Source organism: Amblyomma mixtum, chromosome 5 (assembly GCF_055824585.1).
Source record: "Amblyomma mixtum isolate Tamu chromosome 5, ASM5582458v1, whole genome shotgun sequence".
Taxonomy (NCBI): domain Eukaryota; kingdom Metazoa; phylum Arthropoda; class Arachnida; order Ixodida; family Ixodidae; genus Amblyomma; species Amblyomma mixtum.
Window position 1 is genome coordinate 64,930,614 of NC_143016.1, and position 19,779 is coordinate 64,950,392.

Below are 19,779 nucleotides of genomic sequence, written 5' to 3' on the forward strand. Positions count from 1 at the left end.
CGAGGGCATTGTTTCTTGACATCGGGGACGAACGAAGGTGCTCCTTCAAATTGGGGACGAGCTGTTGGCAACAGTGATGTTGCTTCTTTAAACTGTGGATGAACTTGATAAAATCGGGAGGTTTATTCTTGAAGCTGTGGATGAACTGGATGCGAAGATGCAGTTCCTTCTAGGGCTGGTTGCACGGGTGCTGTGAATTCTTGGGCGTTGCGAGTCGTTTTCTCGTGTTGCAAGGCTGTCTTTGAAGCTAGTGAAGGAAATACTTGATCCTTCTGTAGTAGCACTGGTCAATTTAGAAATAATGAAAAGAAAGGAAAAGATTTTTGTTAGCCCCGGAATCTGCCATCGCTACGGGAAGCACCTGAGCTAGGGCAGCAGAAATAAAGGGATATAGCAGCAGGCTGGAGAAATGAAATGAAAGATGTGAGGGGACAGGCAGAAAGGATATGCGGGAGAGAGGTACAATATACAAGTATCCTATTTACACTATTAACATATGTACAGGTCGGGCAGGTGTGATGTCCATAATCAATGATCCTTCTGATAAACCACGTTCGTGAACACCTAGCGATGAGACGCCAGTTACTAAACTGTCTCTCATTGCCTCTTCTGGGGATGAAAAAGCGGGCACGTTTGTCAGGTCTCGGAGTGCGGCTATGTATTCTGTAACTGACTCAGTTGGCTGCTGCATTCGGTTGTAAATTTTCGTTGTACCACAACCAAATTGGTCGAGAGTGAAAATTGGTGAGCAAGCAATGTTACTGCAGCCTGATACACATCAGGCGTACGCAACGTCTCCTGTTTCGGTAGACGCCGCCGACGGGCACGACACAATCTCCAATTGAGTCGTATATATATAGTGCGTGCAAAATAAATTTTTCCGACGAATTCGTCCCCTGAGTTCTAAATCAACATGTGATTACATGTTTTCAGGCGATGCTGAAGAAGTACCGGATAAGTACAAAGGTTTATATCGATTGTGCCCATGGCACCACCGGGCGTCCCCGTAAGGAACTCAGGCGTTTGAAGACCGGTGAACCCCTGCGTTGGGTTCGACATCTTAATTTCTTTATCCTGTAACTTCAGCAGTATTTTATTTCTTCAACTCCAGTTGGTTATGTTCACTGCAGCTTCTATTACGTGGTACAGTCGTTCCTCAGCTCAATTTTCAAACTTCCTGGCAAAAATAAGACACTTTGGAAATTCTAAAGTGTGCTTGGCAGCCCTGTGGTCTACCCACTGCCGCTTCCCCGAACCGGCGCGTGGTGGGCCTCCCGCATTTGCGGTTTTTATTGTCTTTGGCGACTGCGGTCGCTTTTTTATGCGAAGCATATTACTAGAGGTACATTACAGCCTTTCGCCGTGGTTACGCGCCATGCACACCACGTGACACATGACGTCACGACAGAGGAAGATGAGGGTCCACCTCGCGCCGTCGCTGTGGTTGCACGCCGTGCAGACCACGTGGTACAACACACCACGTGACATACTACGTGACACATGACGTCACGACAGATCGCCGTCACGCGCTGGGAGAGGGAGAACGATGCCATTGCCCAGACACCGGAATGTCCTCGAGCGACATTCCCGCGCATTTCGAACGCGCGTTCACACTCGGTGTAGGTGAAACGCTCGCTACACCGAGCAGGCGGACGCGGCTTCCGTGGCAATCCAGGCGCCCACCCAACGCGCGTCTCGGGGTTAGTCGGCGCGTTCCGCTGTAGCCATGCCGTTGTCTTCCCCCACGACGAAGGCTTCTAGTGGTTGTTTTAAAATGATCAAGTATTCAACCAAGGAAAGCCATGTATTAACAAGCCTAGCCATCAATATGCTTCGCATCTGACCAGGGTTAGCCAAGTTAAGCCTCAGCCATTTTTTATTGTAGTGTTAGAGCGCAGCTCTTTGGCGCCCGCTTCGCGGCGTCGCCGTCGGCGTTGTCCGTTCGGCGTTCATTGTGTTCGTTGGCGTTTTACACTCCGATCATATTAAGGAAAGGAAGTGCGTATATAACTGGCTCTGTAAGTCAGCGGACGCCTGAATCGCGCTTTTGTGTTGTTGTGGCCGCAAGAGCTGTCGCCTAGCAACCTTCGCGGTGGACACCCGAACCGTGCACCGTACAGGAGTACAGGAAGGGAGGAAGTGGGAGTGAAAGAAGAAAGACAAAGAGGGGCCGTAGTGAAGAAAATGAAAATTGTATTTGAGGAAAAGAAATTAGTCTCGCATATATCTCGGTGGACACACACATCCGTTTGTAGAGGAAGTGGGAGTGTAAGAAACAAAGAGGGCCCGTGATGAAGAAAATATGATTTTGAGGAAAGGAAATTACAGAAGGTTCCGCCGCTGCGCGGAGGAGAGGTCACAGTTGTCACGATTCCAGCGCGCGGACGGACACCGCGAGCATGAGCCATTAAAGGCTTTCGCCGTAATACCCAACACGGCGGGTGACGGCATCGGCTTCCCCGACCAATGCTCAATAGGGGACCGCAGCTTCGCAGGGGGGCGCTGCGGACGCCAGTGAAAAGCTCCCTCTCCGGCCGACTCCGCACCTTAGACCGGGCAAACCGGTCACCCCAGAAGCGTTTGCGGGTAGGTAGGCTGGAAACGCTGATTGGTCGATGGGATCAACACCCTCTCTCCGTGACGTTTTTTGACTTCGCCCTCGTTCTCAACCGGACGTGGCGTCAGCGCGCCTTTCTCGACCTCTCCCTAGAGCGCCTGGGGAATCGCTAGGTGCACCCGCCGCGCCGCGCGTGCGTGGTGAGCGGGCATTCGTTTCGTGATCCTCGGCGCGCACGTTTCGAGGCGTGTGCAGCTATAGCGTTCGTGCGTGGTGCGCACGTCGGCGACAGCCAGCTGAAATTTCTGTGCAGTTTTTGCTTGCGGCTTTCGCCGTTTCGCCAGGAGCACGTGGCTAGTGTCGTGCTTGTATTTAAAGTTTTTGCCGCGGAACTACAAGGATCCGCATCAGGCGCGCTTTGAGGACCGCCGTTTGACAGCTACGCTGACGCGCTTGTCGGGCGTGCGCATTCTCAACCCCGAGGTAAGGACTGAACTACATTGTCGCAAGTTTTCTCGTGCATTGAGGGCGCACCAAATTTCGGTGCTTGTAACGAAACTTTTTTTTTGCAGCATCGTTCCCTGGATATGCTTCTCGGAAGCCGATGTCATTGGTCGCCGCGGACGCTGGGCCTACTGCTCGCCGCCACGCCGCTGTAGGTTGACGTTGAAGAGCTGCACCAAACGGCCCTTTTCAGGGCCGCTTCATTGCTTCCTGGAAGATTGCGGGCATCTAATCTCGCGGCCGTATTCCCTCTCTATGTCGAAATCGGCGCCAGACATCAGAACCCGCGCTAGGCCTCGTTGCAGGGTTAAACGAGTGCAGTATGGCTTTAGAGAAGTTATGACTTGCGCTTAGTCTAGCTATATCATTCACCCAGTGCAGTGTCCCTTTGCCTCTTTAGCGACTTCTCACGCCTTGTCGAAACCGGATTTAAAGCTCACGCCACGCCTTGTTGAATATGGGTTAACCGAGTGCAGCGCGTAGCTTTGTTTTTTTTTGTGTTCTAACCTGTAAGCAGTGCACCTTTCTTCGCTCCTTACTCTTGTTCTTTTCAGTCGTTTCCTGAATCCGTCGAAAAAGCCGGGCTTGCCGGATGATTGTTCGCCGTGAATGGAACCACGAGGCGATCGCATCTGCATACACAGCACGACTTTGTTCCCTCGTGATTTTTTTTTTTTTTTAACAAGGATTGCTTCGACAGCTCGGGCAAAACGAGGACTGCGCACGCCGTGTCGTCGCTGCTTAGTGAAGAGGCACAAAACGGATGTCGTCCTTACTAAAGGCGCCCTTCTCGGGGCCACCTCAGTGTTTCCTGGGAGACCACGCGCTTTCCGCCCTGTGCACATGTTCCCCTCATTTCCAATAATTTGTAAGTTGCATATCAATGAATTAATAAATCAGTCAATGCACTTTATTTACCAGAAAAATCTGGCTGGTCACCCTGGGCTAAAAGCTGTGCACACTGCTTGACAAGGCCCAGGGGACCATTAGATGACAGTTTTGAACGTAGGAAAAACAAGTTGGTACCTTAAAAGAACATGGAAAGTACACCAAACAATATAAGAGATAAACATTACAATCGCGCATTACAGTAAAGAAAAAGAAAACACTTTGACAGCAGGCATACAATATCAATTTACACTATAATACAAACAAAAATTACGACATTCAGCACTATGGCACGAAATATAAAAACAGCACATAAAGCAAAAAAGAGAATACAAGTTACAATAGTACAGATAGATTAGCTGTTTACATTTACATATGCATAAAATTAGTCCTCGGCTCCTTGGGCCTCCTTCAAATCCTGCAGAAGGCTTGAATTTGCAACTGCTAATATCAAAGAAGAATTAGAAGAACTTTAGTTTGGGGTACATGGTGCATAGTACTTGAGAAAATAAACAATAGCGCCTACAATGACACACACAGAAGAAGAACGATGCAGCACAAGCGCTATCCTGCGCTCTACAGTATGGAACTGTGACTGAAAAATGAACCTTCACGTCAGTGAAATATGAGTCTTTAGGCTGTCTGCAAATCGTTATTAAAGAAAGAAATATTAGTGAATGTTGTGTAAGAGGCTTGCATATTACTCTGTTTGTTTGTTTATTTATGTTACCCCTCAAGGCCAGTGGCATTACACAGGGGGAATGGTAAATATACGAAAACTGAGAGAAAAATACAGTTGATTACATGAACATTAAACAGCGCCTGAATATACAATGTTAGCTAGTGCTACGCGGAACTGCTCATAATTTTCAGTGCCGGCAACTTCTGCGGGAAGGTGGTTCCAGTCGCATGAGGTTCGCGGCAGGAATGACTGCGAGCAGGCTTTTCTGTTGCATGACATACTTCCGACTGTGATCATGATCAATGCGGCGGGATACAGAAATTGTATGGGGGATGAGGTGATGGTACAGCTTGTGGAACAGGGTGATACGAAACAATTTTCTACGCGATGTCAGTTATGGGAGGCAGATATTAGACTTCATAGTAGTTATACTCGCTGTGCGGTTGTAGTTAACAAGGATTAAACGCACAGAGTTATTTTGCACCAGCTCAAGATCATTAATGAAGTTGTCATGAGCAGGGTGCCATACACGTGTTTCATGCTCGAGTTTTTATAGTATTAGTGTTTGATAAAGCAATAGTTTCAAATTGGAAGGAACGTTAAAGAAGTTGCGACGTAAGTAGCAAAACATGCTATTAGCATTTTCAATTCTGTTCTCGGTATGAAGAGACCAGTTAAGATAATAAGTAATGTGGACGCCGATGCACTTATATGATGAGGCTGATTTCAACGAAATGTTATCGATGTAGTAGTGAGGTGGGACGGAAGTTTTTCTAGATACACGCATGACTTTGCATTTGTATATATAGCTGCATTCACCATTCTTCGCACTGAAGTCAGTGGCGGTCTGGTCAAGTAGTCCCCTGCTTTGTACGTTCACCTTGTTAGCGGCTGTCTTATTTCACACAATTCCACGTTCTACACGTTGATAGTTATACGAGCACAATTTGTTGTGATTGTCGAGGAATCGTGTTCCTCCCTGCTGAAAAAAAGTTATGTGATGCAATAACCTCATAGATCATTCATCATAGAATATCATACAATCTGTATGACATATCATACAATCTGTATGATATATCATACAATTCATATGATATATCATACAGATTGTATGATATGTCATACATATTGTATGATATTCTATGATGAATGATCTATGAGGTTATTGCATCATAGAACTTTTTTTCAGCAAGGCTGCCTTGCCGCCACCGTTGTCTTGCCATGCCGCCGGCGCGGCGGCGACGGCGGTGCCATTCACCTTCGGTTGCGGTGGCCAGCAAGCTCGTCGGCGGGGGAGGGGGGGAAGGGAGCCACCCATTCATGTCTTTATCCCACCATGGGACACAGCGACGCCAGCGAGGGGACCATCCCTTTCTGGCGTGACAAGGAGCGCCGACCAGCCGCCTTGAAGGAGGGGACTGAGGGCGGAACAAAGCCACTTCCCAGAACTGAGAAATGAAGGCCGCTAACCCCACTGGTGAAATGTCCGGGCAGGTGCTTTGACCTTAGTGGACATGTCGTGGCGGGATATCTCAGACGTCGACTCGTTTCCCCTGGTATCGAAATGAATATTGTTCGCGTAAACGTTAACATTCAAAGATTGAGTAATGGTATAATGTCTATACCTTTCACCATTTATTTTTCAATAACAAAGCTCAAAAACATTTTTGTGCAAATAAAATAAAAAATCGTTGTTTCTATTTTTGCTTTTTTTATATACAGCAGTCTGTCCGCTCCCCCTAAAACCACTCTCTGTGACCGCCACTGACTGAAGTAATGTAAGGTTGTTAGTGTTGGTTATTTCTCTAAAAATGACGCAAACATCAGCGAATAGGTGAATATGAGAATCCATAAGAGAGCGGGGATCATTAATGTTAAATCAGGAACAGTAGCTAAGGTCCAAGAACTGAACCTTGTGGAACTCCGAAAGACACCTCTGTAAAACAGGTGTTATAACCGTTAGCAAAAACTAATTGTGAGCGATTAAGTAGACCTTCAATCCATTTCAATAAGTTACAGTCAATATTCAGATGTTTTAGTTTGTGAGCCAAAAGGTTGTGACATACATCGCCGAAAGCCTTCGAAAAATCCAGAAATATACAGTCAGTTAGTGATGGTAGGTCTAGAATACAGTGCAATGCATGTGTAAACTATATTAACTGTGTTTCGCAAGAGTAAGGTTTTCGAAAACCATGTTGCGCTGACATAAAAAAGTTGTTCAATGAAAGGAAGTTAACAAGGTTGGTGAATATTATATTTTTGAACATTTTGGGTCAAGTATTGGTAAGGGATATGGGACGATAATTAATAGGGGATGCTTTGCTGCCGGATTTGTAGACTGTAACCACCTTTCTAATCTTCCACTCAGTAGCAGCGTTGACTGGTCAGTGCTGGAAAAGTTTGGTTAGTATAATGGGCGAATAAGCTGCAGTGCTTTTTTAAGTAACGCAGTCATAACCCTGAGCGGAATGAACACTGAGTTCATCAATAAGCTTATTCACACCAGTAGGAGCAACAGTTATAGATGGCATGAAAACATAGTTGAAGTGGTGAGTTGTAGGCATATGTATACATCAGATATGGGTGTAAAGTTGTCAGTGATTGCGCGGTTAAGAATCGTAACGCAAACGTCGGAAGGGATGGGGTCGCCTAACGGGTCAGATAACGCAAAACTATCGTCGGTGGAAGGATTAATGACCCGCCAGAATTTTTGACATTGGTGGTTACATGTGAGTGGAAGTGCATTTAGCGCTTTTGAGCGCCTGAACATACATGTTGGAAGCCGCTGAATACGAAGTCCGATCACTCACTAGTTGGCGAGAACTTTACGCAGCGGTAGAGGCTTTCTTTTTGTTAGATAAACGTTTAATGTGATTATTACACCAGGGAGCTATTGAGTGGGTGGTGGCAGTGCGTTCAGGAGTGTATTGTTCTGTGAGTTGGGGGTGACTATAGCTGTGAACATGCTCCAGTTGGTTTGAATGCTGCGGACACCAAAGCTATGGGAAAGCATCGATAAAAAAAAATAGTTCATTATTTATCGCCTGAAAATTTGCTCCTTTGTAGTCTCGTATTATGTTTTTCTTCTTTTTGTTAGTGTTCGGAGTGGCTAGATTAATGTCAGAGTGCATTAGCAAGTGGTCGCTGATGCCTGGCAGGTATGTAATAGGTGAGACTATGTCAGATCGATTTGTCAGGATTAAATCTAGCGTATTCGCCGCGTTGGCTGTTATAGTCTCTTGTGAGCACAAATGCACTAACGAGAATACTGAGCGCACATCTAAAAATTCGAGACGAGAACGGGGACATTAAAGGGGAGTTGGTATTCCATGTTATCTTCGAAAAAATTAGATCGGCAAATAAAACAATACTGATATAGATCATGGAGCTAGTGTGTTTCCATAAAAAAGTATGGCAACAGATAAGGAAAGGCTTAGGTGATCGTGATCGAGGAGGTTAGACTGAATTATAGTGCAACAGCTTGAAACAGGTCTTCACATCATTCATATATACTAGAACATTGCAGGAGCCCGGACAAAGCAAAATTACACAAATTACGTTTGAATAGAGATCATGGCAGGAGAGTGGATGAAATATAGCTAAAAGAAGAATTGTGAACCGAAGCAAAGTATGTAATGAGCCAGAAATATGCATATCGAAGAAAACACTGCACTGAGAAAATGGACAGCATGAAATAAATGAGCAGCACAAGTGCAGCGTACAGGCCTTTATCAAAGAATTTATTTTTTGTTTATTTACCACGTCCTGGTAGTGTTAGCTCCATAAAGCATTATCAAAATTATCACAATTTTCAGTTTTATTTGCTTAGGAGAACGTTAGAGCAATAAGAACTTGGTTCATAAATGCACTTCAAATATTGCCATAAATCATCGTACTCTTCGTCCTGGGCCACAAGAGCTGGGGCTTCATGAGATAATTATTACGGTGCATTAACGAAAATTTCAACATGCCGTCAGCATGCAAAGATTTTGTACTGGCGCTGAAAAAACCGCATCTTTTAAATTTTCGCTGGCAGGAGGGAGTAACTTTCTTGACTGCGCTGCTTTCTTCCTCAGCAAATGAAAGACGAGTATGCCGAGCAAAAACAATTCGAAAATATGTAGCGTAAGATATAACACTAATGCACTGTGAAGCTTGGTGCCATATTGGTCCAGTAGAGTGGAGAGCTGGGCGAGTTAATTGGTTCACGATTGTAGAAAGAGAACCAGCGCAAAAGACGGGGACACAGAACTGGGAACACAGAATACAGGAACACAGAACACAGCGTCGTCCTGTGTTCCCCTTGTGCGTCTCCGTCCTTTGCCCTTGTTTTTTTTTTTCCTTAATTGGCCATGCACGTGTGGCAATTTAAGTGCACTTCTTGTGAATTTTGCACAAAAGTAGTGTATTTTTGCATTCACCTTTTTTACACGCTGAGTTGTTTTATCTTTTGGACACTTCAGAAGGGAGGAGTTAGTATAGAAATTATTTACTTGGAGAATACAAGGAAATATATCTTGCGATGGGATTCTGCCTGATGGGAATGCATTACGCGCCATACGGTGTTACTCACAACCAAACGCCCAGGGCTCTAAGTTGGGCAAAGCATGTATCATATATGTGGAAGTGCGAATATGGCTGTGGTGCGCTGGGCGTCTTGCATGCACAGCAGGAAGTGATTTGTGTCTAGACCATCCAGGAGGGAATGTACAAGGACGGGAGGATAGTACAAACGCTAAAAAAAAAAGGCTAGCTGGGGCTGGAAACGCATTTTTCGTTCTAGCAAGTACCAACGTTGGGGAAAAGCAACCAGTTTTGGGCGCCTTGTAAGAAGAAAGGATGGTTCTGGGAAGCGGAGGCAGGGCTGCGTACGGCGCACGCGAGGTCGCGGGGTCACGGAGTCGCGCTGCAGCAGCACATCGGGAAAGGGTTAAATACTTCCACTCGCCACTCGCAGCGCACCGCAGAGCCGGCAGCCTTCTCTCTTGTCCGCCTACCCGGCAGGAGCTACTCTCTCGGGTTCCGGCCGGGGAGACGGACAATAGTCGCGGGCGAGAGCGAAGGGGGGGCCCCCACCACATGAATGGCATTAGAAGAATGTCACTGGCGCCTCCACTACGGCTCAGCTCGTACTATTGTGGCGCAGTGCTGCGTTTCGCCGTAATCGCTTGTCAGCGAAGTGAACACAGCACCGTGCCTTCCCGTGAATAGTAGAAGCAGGGACGTCGCGGCCACATCGGCATTCGCAGGATAGCGCCGCCCTGTCGCTTATTTGCTCGCTTATCCTCTGACAAGTCAAAAAGTCTTCCTGTCGTGGCACGCCATCCATGGCTTATGACACCACGTCTGTCATTCCCCTTCGTACTTCAAGCGTTTCTCTTCTTGCTATGAAAGTATTAGCCGTTGCGGCCACCAATTCAAGCAGCGAGAAAAATTTCAGCGCCGCAGGATTCGTAATGAAAGAGCGCCGCTCTTGTTTCGATCAAGCCATCATCAATGAACAACTTGCATATTTAGAGTGATAAATCTATACCTTTATGCGTTGTGTCTTGTGTATACTCCCAAACTGTGATCTGGAATGCGAGGTCAAATTTTGAATGTCATTGAAATAAACTCATTTTTCTGAAATTCTCTTTTTGTGTCGTCGCCGCTTTGCAGGTCGGGCCGAGCACGAGCGTGCTCAGGGTCCTTCAGTGTCGGGCCGGGCTTCCTGTCGGTAGGTTAAGTCCCGGGCCGGGCGCGGGTTCGAAATTGCGGCCCGTGCACAGCTCTATTCAGAAACCTAATCACATTTCCTTTTGTGAAAAAAGAGCTATGTGCAGAGTTTAAATGGTGCAAGTATGAAGCTGCAATGAAGTCAATAACAGACTTCTGTGCAACAGCTAGAGGAATTTCAAGAGCATGCTATACATAGCTTGCACCGACGTCACATCCGGTGGCCGTCGGTAGCGAGTCGGCCATGCTGCCGAACCACTGCCAGACCTCCTCTAGCTTTCCGCTGCCTATGTTAGCTCGCAACGTGTCGGTTCTCGTCCATCCGTAGATTCGGTATGGCTTGGTGTGCCACCCTTGGCTGCTACGACCGTAGCGGCAGCTCCAGGCGAAAGAAGAAGCCGTTTAACACGAACTTCATCTGCATTCGTAAGATAATCGTAGGCATGCAAGTGCGAGCGCTCCATGACAGAGTACGAATCTGCGCGAGCTGTGGCTGGCTCGCATTAAGCGCGATGATTTGGACCCCGACAACCCAAATTTAATTGTGTGCGGAGTGCACTTTGTGACAGGTAAGAGGCTTGTGTCGTCAACTTAATGTTTACGATGTAGCGAACCACGACGGCCGCGCCTGACGCCGCCTAGGCCGATCGCTGCCGGAGCGCCGACGACGACGAAGCGTCGCTGAAAGACGAAGTGCCGCCGCTCTGCACGAGATCGCTTGGGTTGGACTGGCCGTCTTCTGCGCTGCCCGCCGTTCTGCTCGCCGTTTTGTGTCGCCCGCTGTCGACACCACGCCTTGTACCATTTGTGCAGAAACCCCCTTTCAACGAAAACGTGGGAAGCAATGGCTGCACTCTTGAATGTTGCTGTTTTGATTAACGCCATCCAATTTGTCTGAAAACACAAACCCAGACTGGGTCCCGTGTCGCTGCATCCTAGCTACAGCACTAGGCAAGCCTTTTCGGATCGCCACGACCGCAGCGAGCAATGACTGCAGAGAAAGTGGCGTGCCGAGGCCGAGCTTTTCGTCTCGTTGCTTGCGCATCGCAGACAGGCTTCACACCCACCTGCTGTAGAAATTGTGTGGCCCCATTGATTCGAAGGCTTTCATTTCTTCCAACTTCACAAAGCTGGAAGGAGTACACGATATCCCCCGTGGGCCACTTCGAGGAACACATTAACGCCCATTGTCGCGTCGACTCCCGGTCGCAGCGTGTACGGATCTGTATCGTCGCAAATTTTCACTTTGTCTGCGAAGCGTACACGCGCCGATAGAATAAATTCAGACCAGTAGCCTGCACTGAATGGTTCATTCGTCTCTGGAGTAGGCATCGCACTCTAAGGATAAGAAAATAATCCAAAGTGTCCGAGGAGTGGTCCGGCATCGCAGGGCAGACGGGCGGGGACGGCCGAATGGTTCGGCAGCATGGCCGCAAGCGTTTGATGGAGGCGGAAGTGACGACACGTGCAACCTATGTATATACGTGATGCTAGTTGCCTCAGCCACAATTGGTGCAGTCAAGTATTATTTCGTATATTTTTTTTTACCCAACAGACATGAAATGTCTGAAGATGAATATGTACCAAACACATCGAAACATCAGTTGTGATGCATGAAAAAAGTTGTACTGCAACATATAAATGCTCAAGTCTCGATAAGCAGGAATACTGAAGAGGAATAAAAACAGTTTTCTTTTGTTCGGGCTCACGCACCTGCTACAAACATGTTCTTTATACATAGCAATAAAACTTGAAATAACTGTTCAAGAAGCCTTTTGGTCAAAAGTATAGCTAAGCATGACTGAAAGGAGTCTGCAAGAAATGCACAGAAGCAGGCATGCAGTGTGACAGCGCAGCGCGACAGGTGCGCTTTTTAATCTCGCGCGCGCACTGAAGAACATGGGTTTATGGTTTATTGGGGTTTTAACGTCGCGAAACGACTCAGGCTATGAGGGACGCCGTAGTGAAAGGGGTTCGGAAATTTCGACCACCTGGGGTTTTTTAACGTGCACTGACATCGCACAGTACACGGGCCTCTAGAATTTAGCCTCCATCGAAATTCGACCACCCCGACCGGGATCGAACCCGCGTCTTTCGGATCAGCGGCCGAGCGCCATAGCCACTGAGCCACCGCGGCGGGTCGAAAGACATGACGGGGACACGCCGAGGAGGCAACGCTGCAGTGCAGTAGTAGTAGTAGAAAACTTTATTGACAAGCAAAACAAAATGCTCGAGGAGAAATGTACAATGGGTGGTGTCTTCATTTCAAGACTCCACTGGCCTTGGCTGCCGCTCTAGCCTGCGCAACGAGTGAGCGCTGCTGATCAAGCTCTGAGCTGAGCAGAGAGGTCTCCCATTGCTCCTTCGTTCTATGTGTTGTGATGTCCGGGGGTTTCGGGCCCTTACATCCCCATGTAATGTGGTATGCATCGGGCCGGTCTTCGCACCACGGGCATTCTCCTTCATAGCGCTCGGGGAAAATGATGTTGTATTTGTGAAGATTGGGGAATGTATCGGTCTGGAGTTGCCTCCAGTCCCGAGATTCTTGAGCGTTAAGCTTTTTATGCGGAGGGGGAAAGTGCTGTCGTTGTGATCTTAGAAAGTGGAGTCGCGTGTTGTAGGTGACGGGAACTTCGGTAAGAGAGCTTGGGTCGGGGTTGGAGCCCGCTCGGTTGGTATGTCCTCGAGCTAGTGCGTCCGCGACCTCGTTGCCCTCTAATCCCGCGTGACCAGGCACCCACGTTATCTGATGCTTGAGGGAGGAATTAGCGCTCATAGAGTTGGTTACTATGCCCAACAGCCTTTTAGGTATTCTGCCTGCAAGTAGGAGCCGACAGGCTGCTTGGGAGTCTGTCATGACGTGCACACCCTGGTCACGGGCGTCGCCGTACTGGATCGCCAGTAGGATTGCTGCCACTTCTGCTTCCACGATCGTCGTGTGTTTCAAAGAGGCGCTGACAACCTCGTTGTGGGAGGAGTTCACAGCAACTGCCGTTGCCCGCGTGGCCTCGCTGTGTGTTGCTGCGTCGACGTACACCGTGTGGGGGCTGCGTGCCGCCGTCCGCTTCACGTAGTCGATTCTGGCTGAGCGTCTGCCCGAGCCGGCTTCGCTCGACATGTTTTTGGGAATCGGGGCGACGTGCACCCGCGAGCGATATGTTGTTGGGAGGTTGGTCGTGCTCTGTATTATCTGGACGTCTGCCGGGTAGCCCACCCGCTCCAGAGTCTGCCTACCGGTGTCCGTGCGAAGGAGGCGTGCACGTTGCGAGAGGAGAACAGCCTCCTGGATCTCCTCGAACGAGTTGCATAGGCCGAGGGCCTCTAGCTTGGCGTTTGAAGTGTAGATAGGAAGGCCCAGCGCATGTTTGTATGCAGTACGCAACATGGAATTGACTTTGGTGAGTTCTTGTCGAGTTAATTGCAGGTACGGTAGGCCGTAGGAAATGCGGCTCACCACAAGTGCCTGGACGAGGCGCAGCGTGTCCTCCTCCCGCATGCCTGTCCGGTTGCGTGCCACCCTCCTGATCATTTTGGCGACTTGCTGTGTTGTGGTGGATAAGAGCTTGATAGCGTGGGTGGATTTCCTATTACTCTGGAGCCATAAGCCGAGGATGCGGATCTGACGGGTCTCCCGGACGGGGACGCCGTGTAGGAGGACCTGAATGTCTCCTGGATACTTGTAGTTACGTCCTTCTATGCGGATGATCTCTGACTTTTCCGGCGCACAGCATAGTCCGCACTGGGCGGCTGCGTTCTCGACACAGGTGGCAGCTTTCTGCAGAGTTTCTTCTTTGGCCGCCAGAGAGCCTTTGGTAGTCCAGATTGTTATGTCGTCGGCGTACAGTGTGAATCCGATGTTCGATACGGTTTGAAGGCTGCGAGCCACTCCAACCATGGCGATATTGAAAAGGAGAGGGGAGATGATCGAACCCTGAGGCGTGCCTTTGTGCGGCATGTCCTGGGGTTCCGAGCGTGTGCCTCCTATGCCGATCGTAGCTGTTCTGTTGGATAGGAAATTTTGGACGTAGTGAAAGACACGTTCCCCACAATTTAGGTTGTTCAGTTCTGTGAGGATGGCATCGTGAGACACGTTGTCGAAGGCACCTTTGAGATCAAGGGCCATCACAAGGTGCTCCCCTCCGCTGGGAACGTGCGCCAGTACCTCCTCCTTGATTAGAAGGAAAGCGTCTTGAGTAGATAGCCCGGATCGGAAGCCTATCATGGAAGGAGGGAAGAGGTTGCTGTCTTCGATATAGTTCTGCAGACGAGTTTGGATCACCCTCTCGTATAGCTTGCCCAGACACGACGTGAGCGAGATGGGGCGGAGCGCCTCAAGTGTGGGCAGTTTTCCCGGCTTTGGAATGACGATGATTTCGGAGTGTTTCCACTCTTGAGGGATGAAATTCTTTTCCCAGAGCTCTTCGTTAATGTATTGAGTTAGGTCCTGAATTTGGTCCTTGCTGAGGTTGCGTATTATGGCGTTGGTGATTTTGTCCGCACCTGCCGCCGTATTACGAACGCAGGATCGCGCCGCAGCGTATACTTCTGCCGTAGTTATGGGGGCGTCCAAAGCTCGATTTTGGGTGCCCTGGTAGCTAGTCGTGTTAGGTGTTGTAGTCCCAGTGCCTATGTATCTGTCGCGTAGCGCTGCGAGAAGAGCTGCGTCGTCGCCCAGGAACAGGTGGGAAATCCGCTTGAGTGTACGGGTCGCCTCGCACTTAGACTTGCTTGGGTCCATCAAGTTTCTGAGAATTGCCCATGTCCGAGACGAGCCCAAAGAGCCTCGCAGTGACTCGCAGAAATGTTGCCAGTTCTGATGCGAGAGTTGCGTGGCATACGTTTGTGCCTCTTCCGTGAGCTCGACTATACGGGTTCGAAGTTGTCGGTTCAACTTTTGGGTCTTCCAACGGCGAACGAGTTTCGCGCGCTGATCCCATAACTTGAGTAGATGCCTGTCTATCTCAGGTGTCTCGTTTGTGCGCTGTACGACTTCGGTGGCGGTGTTGTGAGCCTGGCGGAGCGCCGTGCTCCAATCCTGAATAGACTCGATATGTCCCGTGGGGAATTCCGAGTTGCGAAATTTTGGCCAGTCCGTTATTCTGGCTGGTCCAATGCTCCTCCGGATTTTGGACGAAGTGATGGAGGTGCTTAGGATACAGTGGTCGCTTCCCAATGTTTCCGTTAGGTTGGTCCACTTCGAATGGCTTACGTTCTTGACCAGGGTTAGGTCAGGACAGGAGTCTCTAGACACACTGTTTCCCTCTCGTGTCGGAAAGGCAGGATTAGTTAGGAGTTCCAGTCCTATCGTGTGTATCGCTTTCACTATAGACTGACCTCTTGCAGTGTTATCGCGATACCCCCACTCTCTGTGGGGCGCGTTGAAATCTCCCACGATCACGAGCTGATTACGCTGCGCTTTGTGAGAGACAGCCAATAGTAGATCTGTGAAGTCCCCTCTCCTAGGCTTGGGGGGCTTGTAGATGTTTATGACAAAGGTACTTGCTCGGCCACGCTTGTTGGGCACAACCTCGACCGTCAAGTGTTCAGCGTCCGGTACCGGTAGGGCGTGTTCCACGACAGTTATCTCTTTTGCCACTAAGATCGCAACCGATGGCATCAGGGGCTGACTAATCGTGTAGTATCCCGCCAGCGTCGGGGCCTTATCGGCTCCCACTTCCTGCAGGCAGATAAGATCTGGACGGATTGGAGTGGTGGCAATGAACTGTTTCAGGAGACCCGCTTTGCGCTTGTAACCTCTACAGTTCCACTGCCAGATTTCTATGTGTTCTGCATTTTGGCTGTTTTTAGGCTGCATAGCCATCTTGGGCTTTTTGGAATGAGGTGCGACCCGCATCGCTGCTAACTGAGCTGGTGCGACTGCGTAATTGCGAGGGGCCCTGGCTGTGTTCGTCCGACGAGGCTCGTTTACGGTATTGAGTTTGAAGTGCATGAATTATAGTTGTATGCTGATTTAGAATAGCCTCGTGTTGCGCGAGTGTATGGTAAATAGTTTCTATTTTCTCCGTTAGTGTTTGGAGAATCGTGGACATTGAGACTTGCAGGGAGTTCATTATCCGTTCTTCAATGTCGCGGAGCGTTTGGACGGTTACATGTTCTGTCGATTTTGCGAGGGGTGGCTCTGCGTCTTTGCGTGGGTGCAGGGGTACTTGATTTTGTTGGAGGACCTGTTCTAATTTGGACGTTAGGGCCTTAATTTTTGTGTTTTGGTCGGCTATCTTGGCGCTTTGGGACGCAATGGTAGCCTGCAGCTGTTGGAAACGGGGGTCGTTTGAAGGAGCGGGAAGTCCCTGTACTCTCTCTGCCCAGCTCACCTGCTTTTGGCCTTGTGGTGGCGTCTTCTTAGCTGGTTTTCCGCCGTCCGTGGCCGGAAGACCTGGGGGCGGGACTGGTGTCTTCGTCCGGGATCTGGAGTTGGAGCGGCTCCGTGAGCGGCTGCCGCTCTCGCTGCGACCCGTAGTGTCCTCGTCGTCCGATGAGAACCATTTGTTGTAGTAGATCTTGGGTCCCATGTCTTTACGGGACTGGTGAGCCGTCTTCTTGTCGCCTTTGTCAGTGGCGGGTCGCGGTGTTCTGGCTGGCTTTAGACGTTTCGGGCACTCCCGGATTCCCGTCTCGTGCTGGCCGGCGCACAGTCCGCACTTGGGTTGGCATTGGTGTGTTAGGGGTGGGTCCTGGGCCCCGCACAGGCGGCAGACTTTGACCTTTGGTGTCGGGCAGACGTCCGGGCGGTGTCCGGGTTGCATACAAATCTGGCAGAATTGCCTGGCTGGCCTGTACGTGAAGCACGGGTATTCGCAGCCGTCGTAGTATACGGACCGGGGAAGTTTGGGCCCTTCGAGTGTAAGAAGGGCTGTCGTCGAAGAGCCTAGGATTCTGGCGTCTAACAGCTCAATGCGATGGTCTCTGATCCGCACCCCCGCCATGAGGGTGTCGCGTGTCTCCCGGGGATCGAGTCCGTGAATGACCCCTCGGAGTGTGGTGGCTGGGAAAGGGACGTACGCTCGCACGGGGTGGGGGCTCTCGTCCAGGGTGAGGTGGGTGATCTGGCAAAGCTCCGCCGCTGTTTCTTCGTGCGGGGTGCTGACTACAAGGATGTTGGACCCGACATGAGGGCGAAGAATGTATTTGTCCTTTACCTTGGTCGGGTCTCGGCAGGAACGAACGAGCGCTGCCGAAATGACCCGAGCCGGATAGGCCTTGAGTGGTAGTCCGCGTGTCGGTCGAATGACGACTTTGATGTCATTTTTCGGTAGTGGTTGAAGCTTGGGACGGCGAGTTCCCGGTGGACGGATTGCGTTCGATGATTGTCCAGACGTGTTCGGCGGGTTTCCGCCCACGGAGGCAGAAGAGTCCGGAGTGGATGGATTTTGATTTTGCCTGGCCTGTCTGCGGAGCTTCTTTGCCCGTCGCTTGCCGAGTGCGTGCTCCCAGCCTGGGCCACCGCCAAGAGGTGAGCCCGCATTCAACACGGACGAAGAGGACAGAAGATCCTGGTTCTGCGGAGAAGTGTCACGGGAATCCATTTCGGAGTCGTCGTGGGACGGGTTTGGAGAGAATGCATTCGCGGAGGTGCCGCATAGCGGTGTCGCACCGCTCATCGACGATCCAGTGGCCATTTGGTGGTCCTGTGGCCTCACGGGAAATTATTTCGATGAGAACCGCCAACACGAAGCACGGAGACGAGGCGCGGGAGGCGAGCGGAAGGCACTCATACCGTGGCGCCGTCGATCCGGCAAGCAGGTTCCGCGCCGAACCGGTCGGGTCGGTAGGGAGGCGGTCGAGGCAGCCGGCTCACAGCAGGCGATGGTGGGGAAAGATACTCGCGGCCGTCGGGGTCGGGTGGGAGCCCATCCGCGCACGTCTGCTCCGGTCGGTGGGCGCGGAGCGAGTCCTGCAGTGCACGCTGCCTCCTCGCGAGCAGCCCCGTCCGCTGACGAGCGGTAGCGGGGAAAAATCTAGGGAACACATGCCTGTCCCCAACCGGACATGACGTCATTAAATATCACGTGACCTATGACGTCACGCGTATGACGTCATATTTTTTGACCAATCAGCGTTTCCAGCCTACCTACCCGCAAACGCTTGTAACTGAGCCGGCGTTCACGGGTTCGAACCCGGCCGCGGCGGCCGCATTTCAATAGGGGCGAAATGGAAAGGCGCCCGTGTGCTATTTGCGATGTCCCAGGTGGTAGAAATTATTCCGGAGCCCTCCACTACAGCATTTTTCTCTCTTCTTTCACTCCTTCCTTATGGCGCGGTCGGAGTGTCCACCGAGATGTGAGACAATTACTGCGCCATTTCCTTTCTTCATAAACCAATTTCCCCTGGCTTCCTCAATAACTGATAGCGAAAATGGTGACCAACGACCTTCTTCCTTCCTTTCAAAGGTGTCATCACATGGTTGCTCTACGCATTGTAGTTCTGTACTTCAGTAACACAGCAGCCTATGATTGTATTTCGAAACTTTTGAGCTTAATGAACGCGCTGTACATTAAAAAAAAAAACACGATGGCAATTGAGACCGGGAAAGTCCTCCCACTTCCAGCGACCGCTATATTGAATGCTTGTATGACGTCACAAGGGCATGACGTCACAAGCCTGTATGACGTCACAAGCGTCGTCTGCTATCACTGCTGCAATGCACGCAGCGAGGTGTTTTGTCCACTGTACTACTTCAGGCGATCGAAGTAGTATATATAGACGCCTCATATAGACGCTTTACAGCGGCGTATCATGGGGGCTGCCATCTTTGATCACGTGGTCACGCCGCCATTACTCGCCTCCTGACCGCTCGGCGCGCGCCTCGTCGCGACGGCTGCTGCGTCTGATGTTTCGGTTCCGACAGGCAGTGTTTCGGCTGATACGGTTGTAAAGGAGTGGGAAGACGACACTGAGATTGGTGCGAAGCTTCGAAGGACATGTGAAAACCCCAATTCGATCACTTTAGGCGTGAAAACGTGATCGTGCTTCATGTCGCGAAGAGCCGCTGAGCTCTCCGCCTGTTCGAGGCAACGGGTGGATCGCCTGAATGCCGCTGAAGGCTTTGCTTATTATTTTTTTATTGTTATTATCTAAAACAGCAAGGTTTAATGACCCTGCGGCTGCGCAGGTCGTTGTCGTATTGTGTACATGCATGCGGAGACTGCTCTAAAACGCTCACATGCACATCGTACTCATTTGTTTACAACTTGTTAAAGGTGCTTAGGAAGCCTGAAATATTTTCTGTTGGTTTGCTAAACAAAGGAAGGCGACAAAAATAAATAAACAAACAAATGTTACCCAATCATGTAAGCAGTACCATGCATCAAGCAGCCTTCACAAGTTTGCATGCAATCGTTTACAAGGATTCCGCGATATAATTGTTATAACGCGCGCATGGCAGAGCGTTCACTACACGAAGTTCACAATTATG

General features: G+C 50.0%; 3 protein-coding genes across 3 annotated transcripts in view; 1 reads left to right on the top strand and 2 right to left on the bottom strand.

Annotated features, from left to right (window-relative positions):
- LOC149342460 (uncharacterized) overlaps positions 1–19,779 on the top strand; it is a 134,889-nt gene that overhangs the window by 99,184 nt on the left and 15,926 nt on the right. The gene's annotated exons all lie outside the window — the stretch shown is intronic.
- LOC149342462 (uncharacterized) lies at positions 12,607–15,084 on the bottom strand. Its single transcript, XM_089546801.1, has one exon. It carries the CDS (start codon positions 15,082–15,084, stop codon positions 12,607–12,609), a length of 2,478 nt encoding a protein of 825 aa, XP_089402927.1.
- Positions 16,113–18,171, bottom strand: LOC149342463 (uncharacterized). The gene has a single exon (XM_089544819.1). The coding sequence runs from the start codon at positions 17,981–17,983 to the stop codon at positions 16,151–16,153; it is 1,833 nt and encodes a 610-aa protein (XP_089400945.1). The 5' UTR covers positions 17,984–18,171; the 3' UTR covers positions 16,113–16,150.

Coding starts and splice junctions, on each gene's coding strand:
- LOC149342462 (XM_089546801.1), bottom strand. CDS start 15,084: ATGGACCCAAGCAAGTCTAAGTGCGAGGCGACCCGTACACTCAAGCGG.
- LOC149342463 (XM_089544819.1), bottom strand. CDS start 17,983: ATGGCCACTGGATCGTCGATGAGCGGTGCGACACCGCTATGCGGCACC.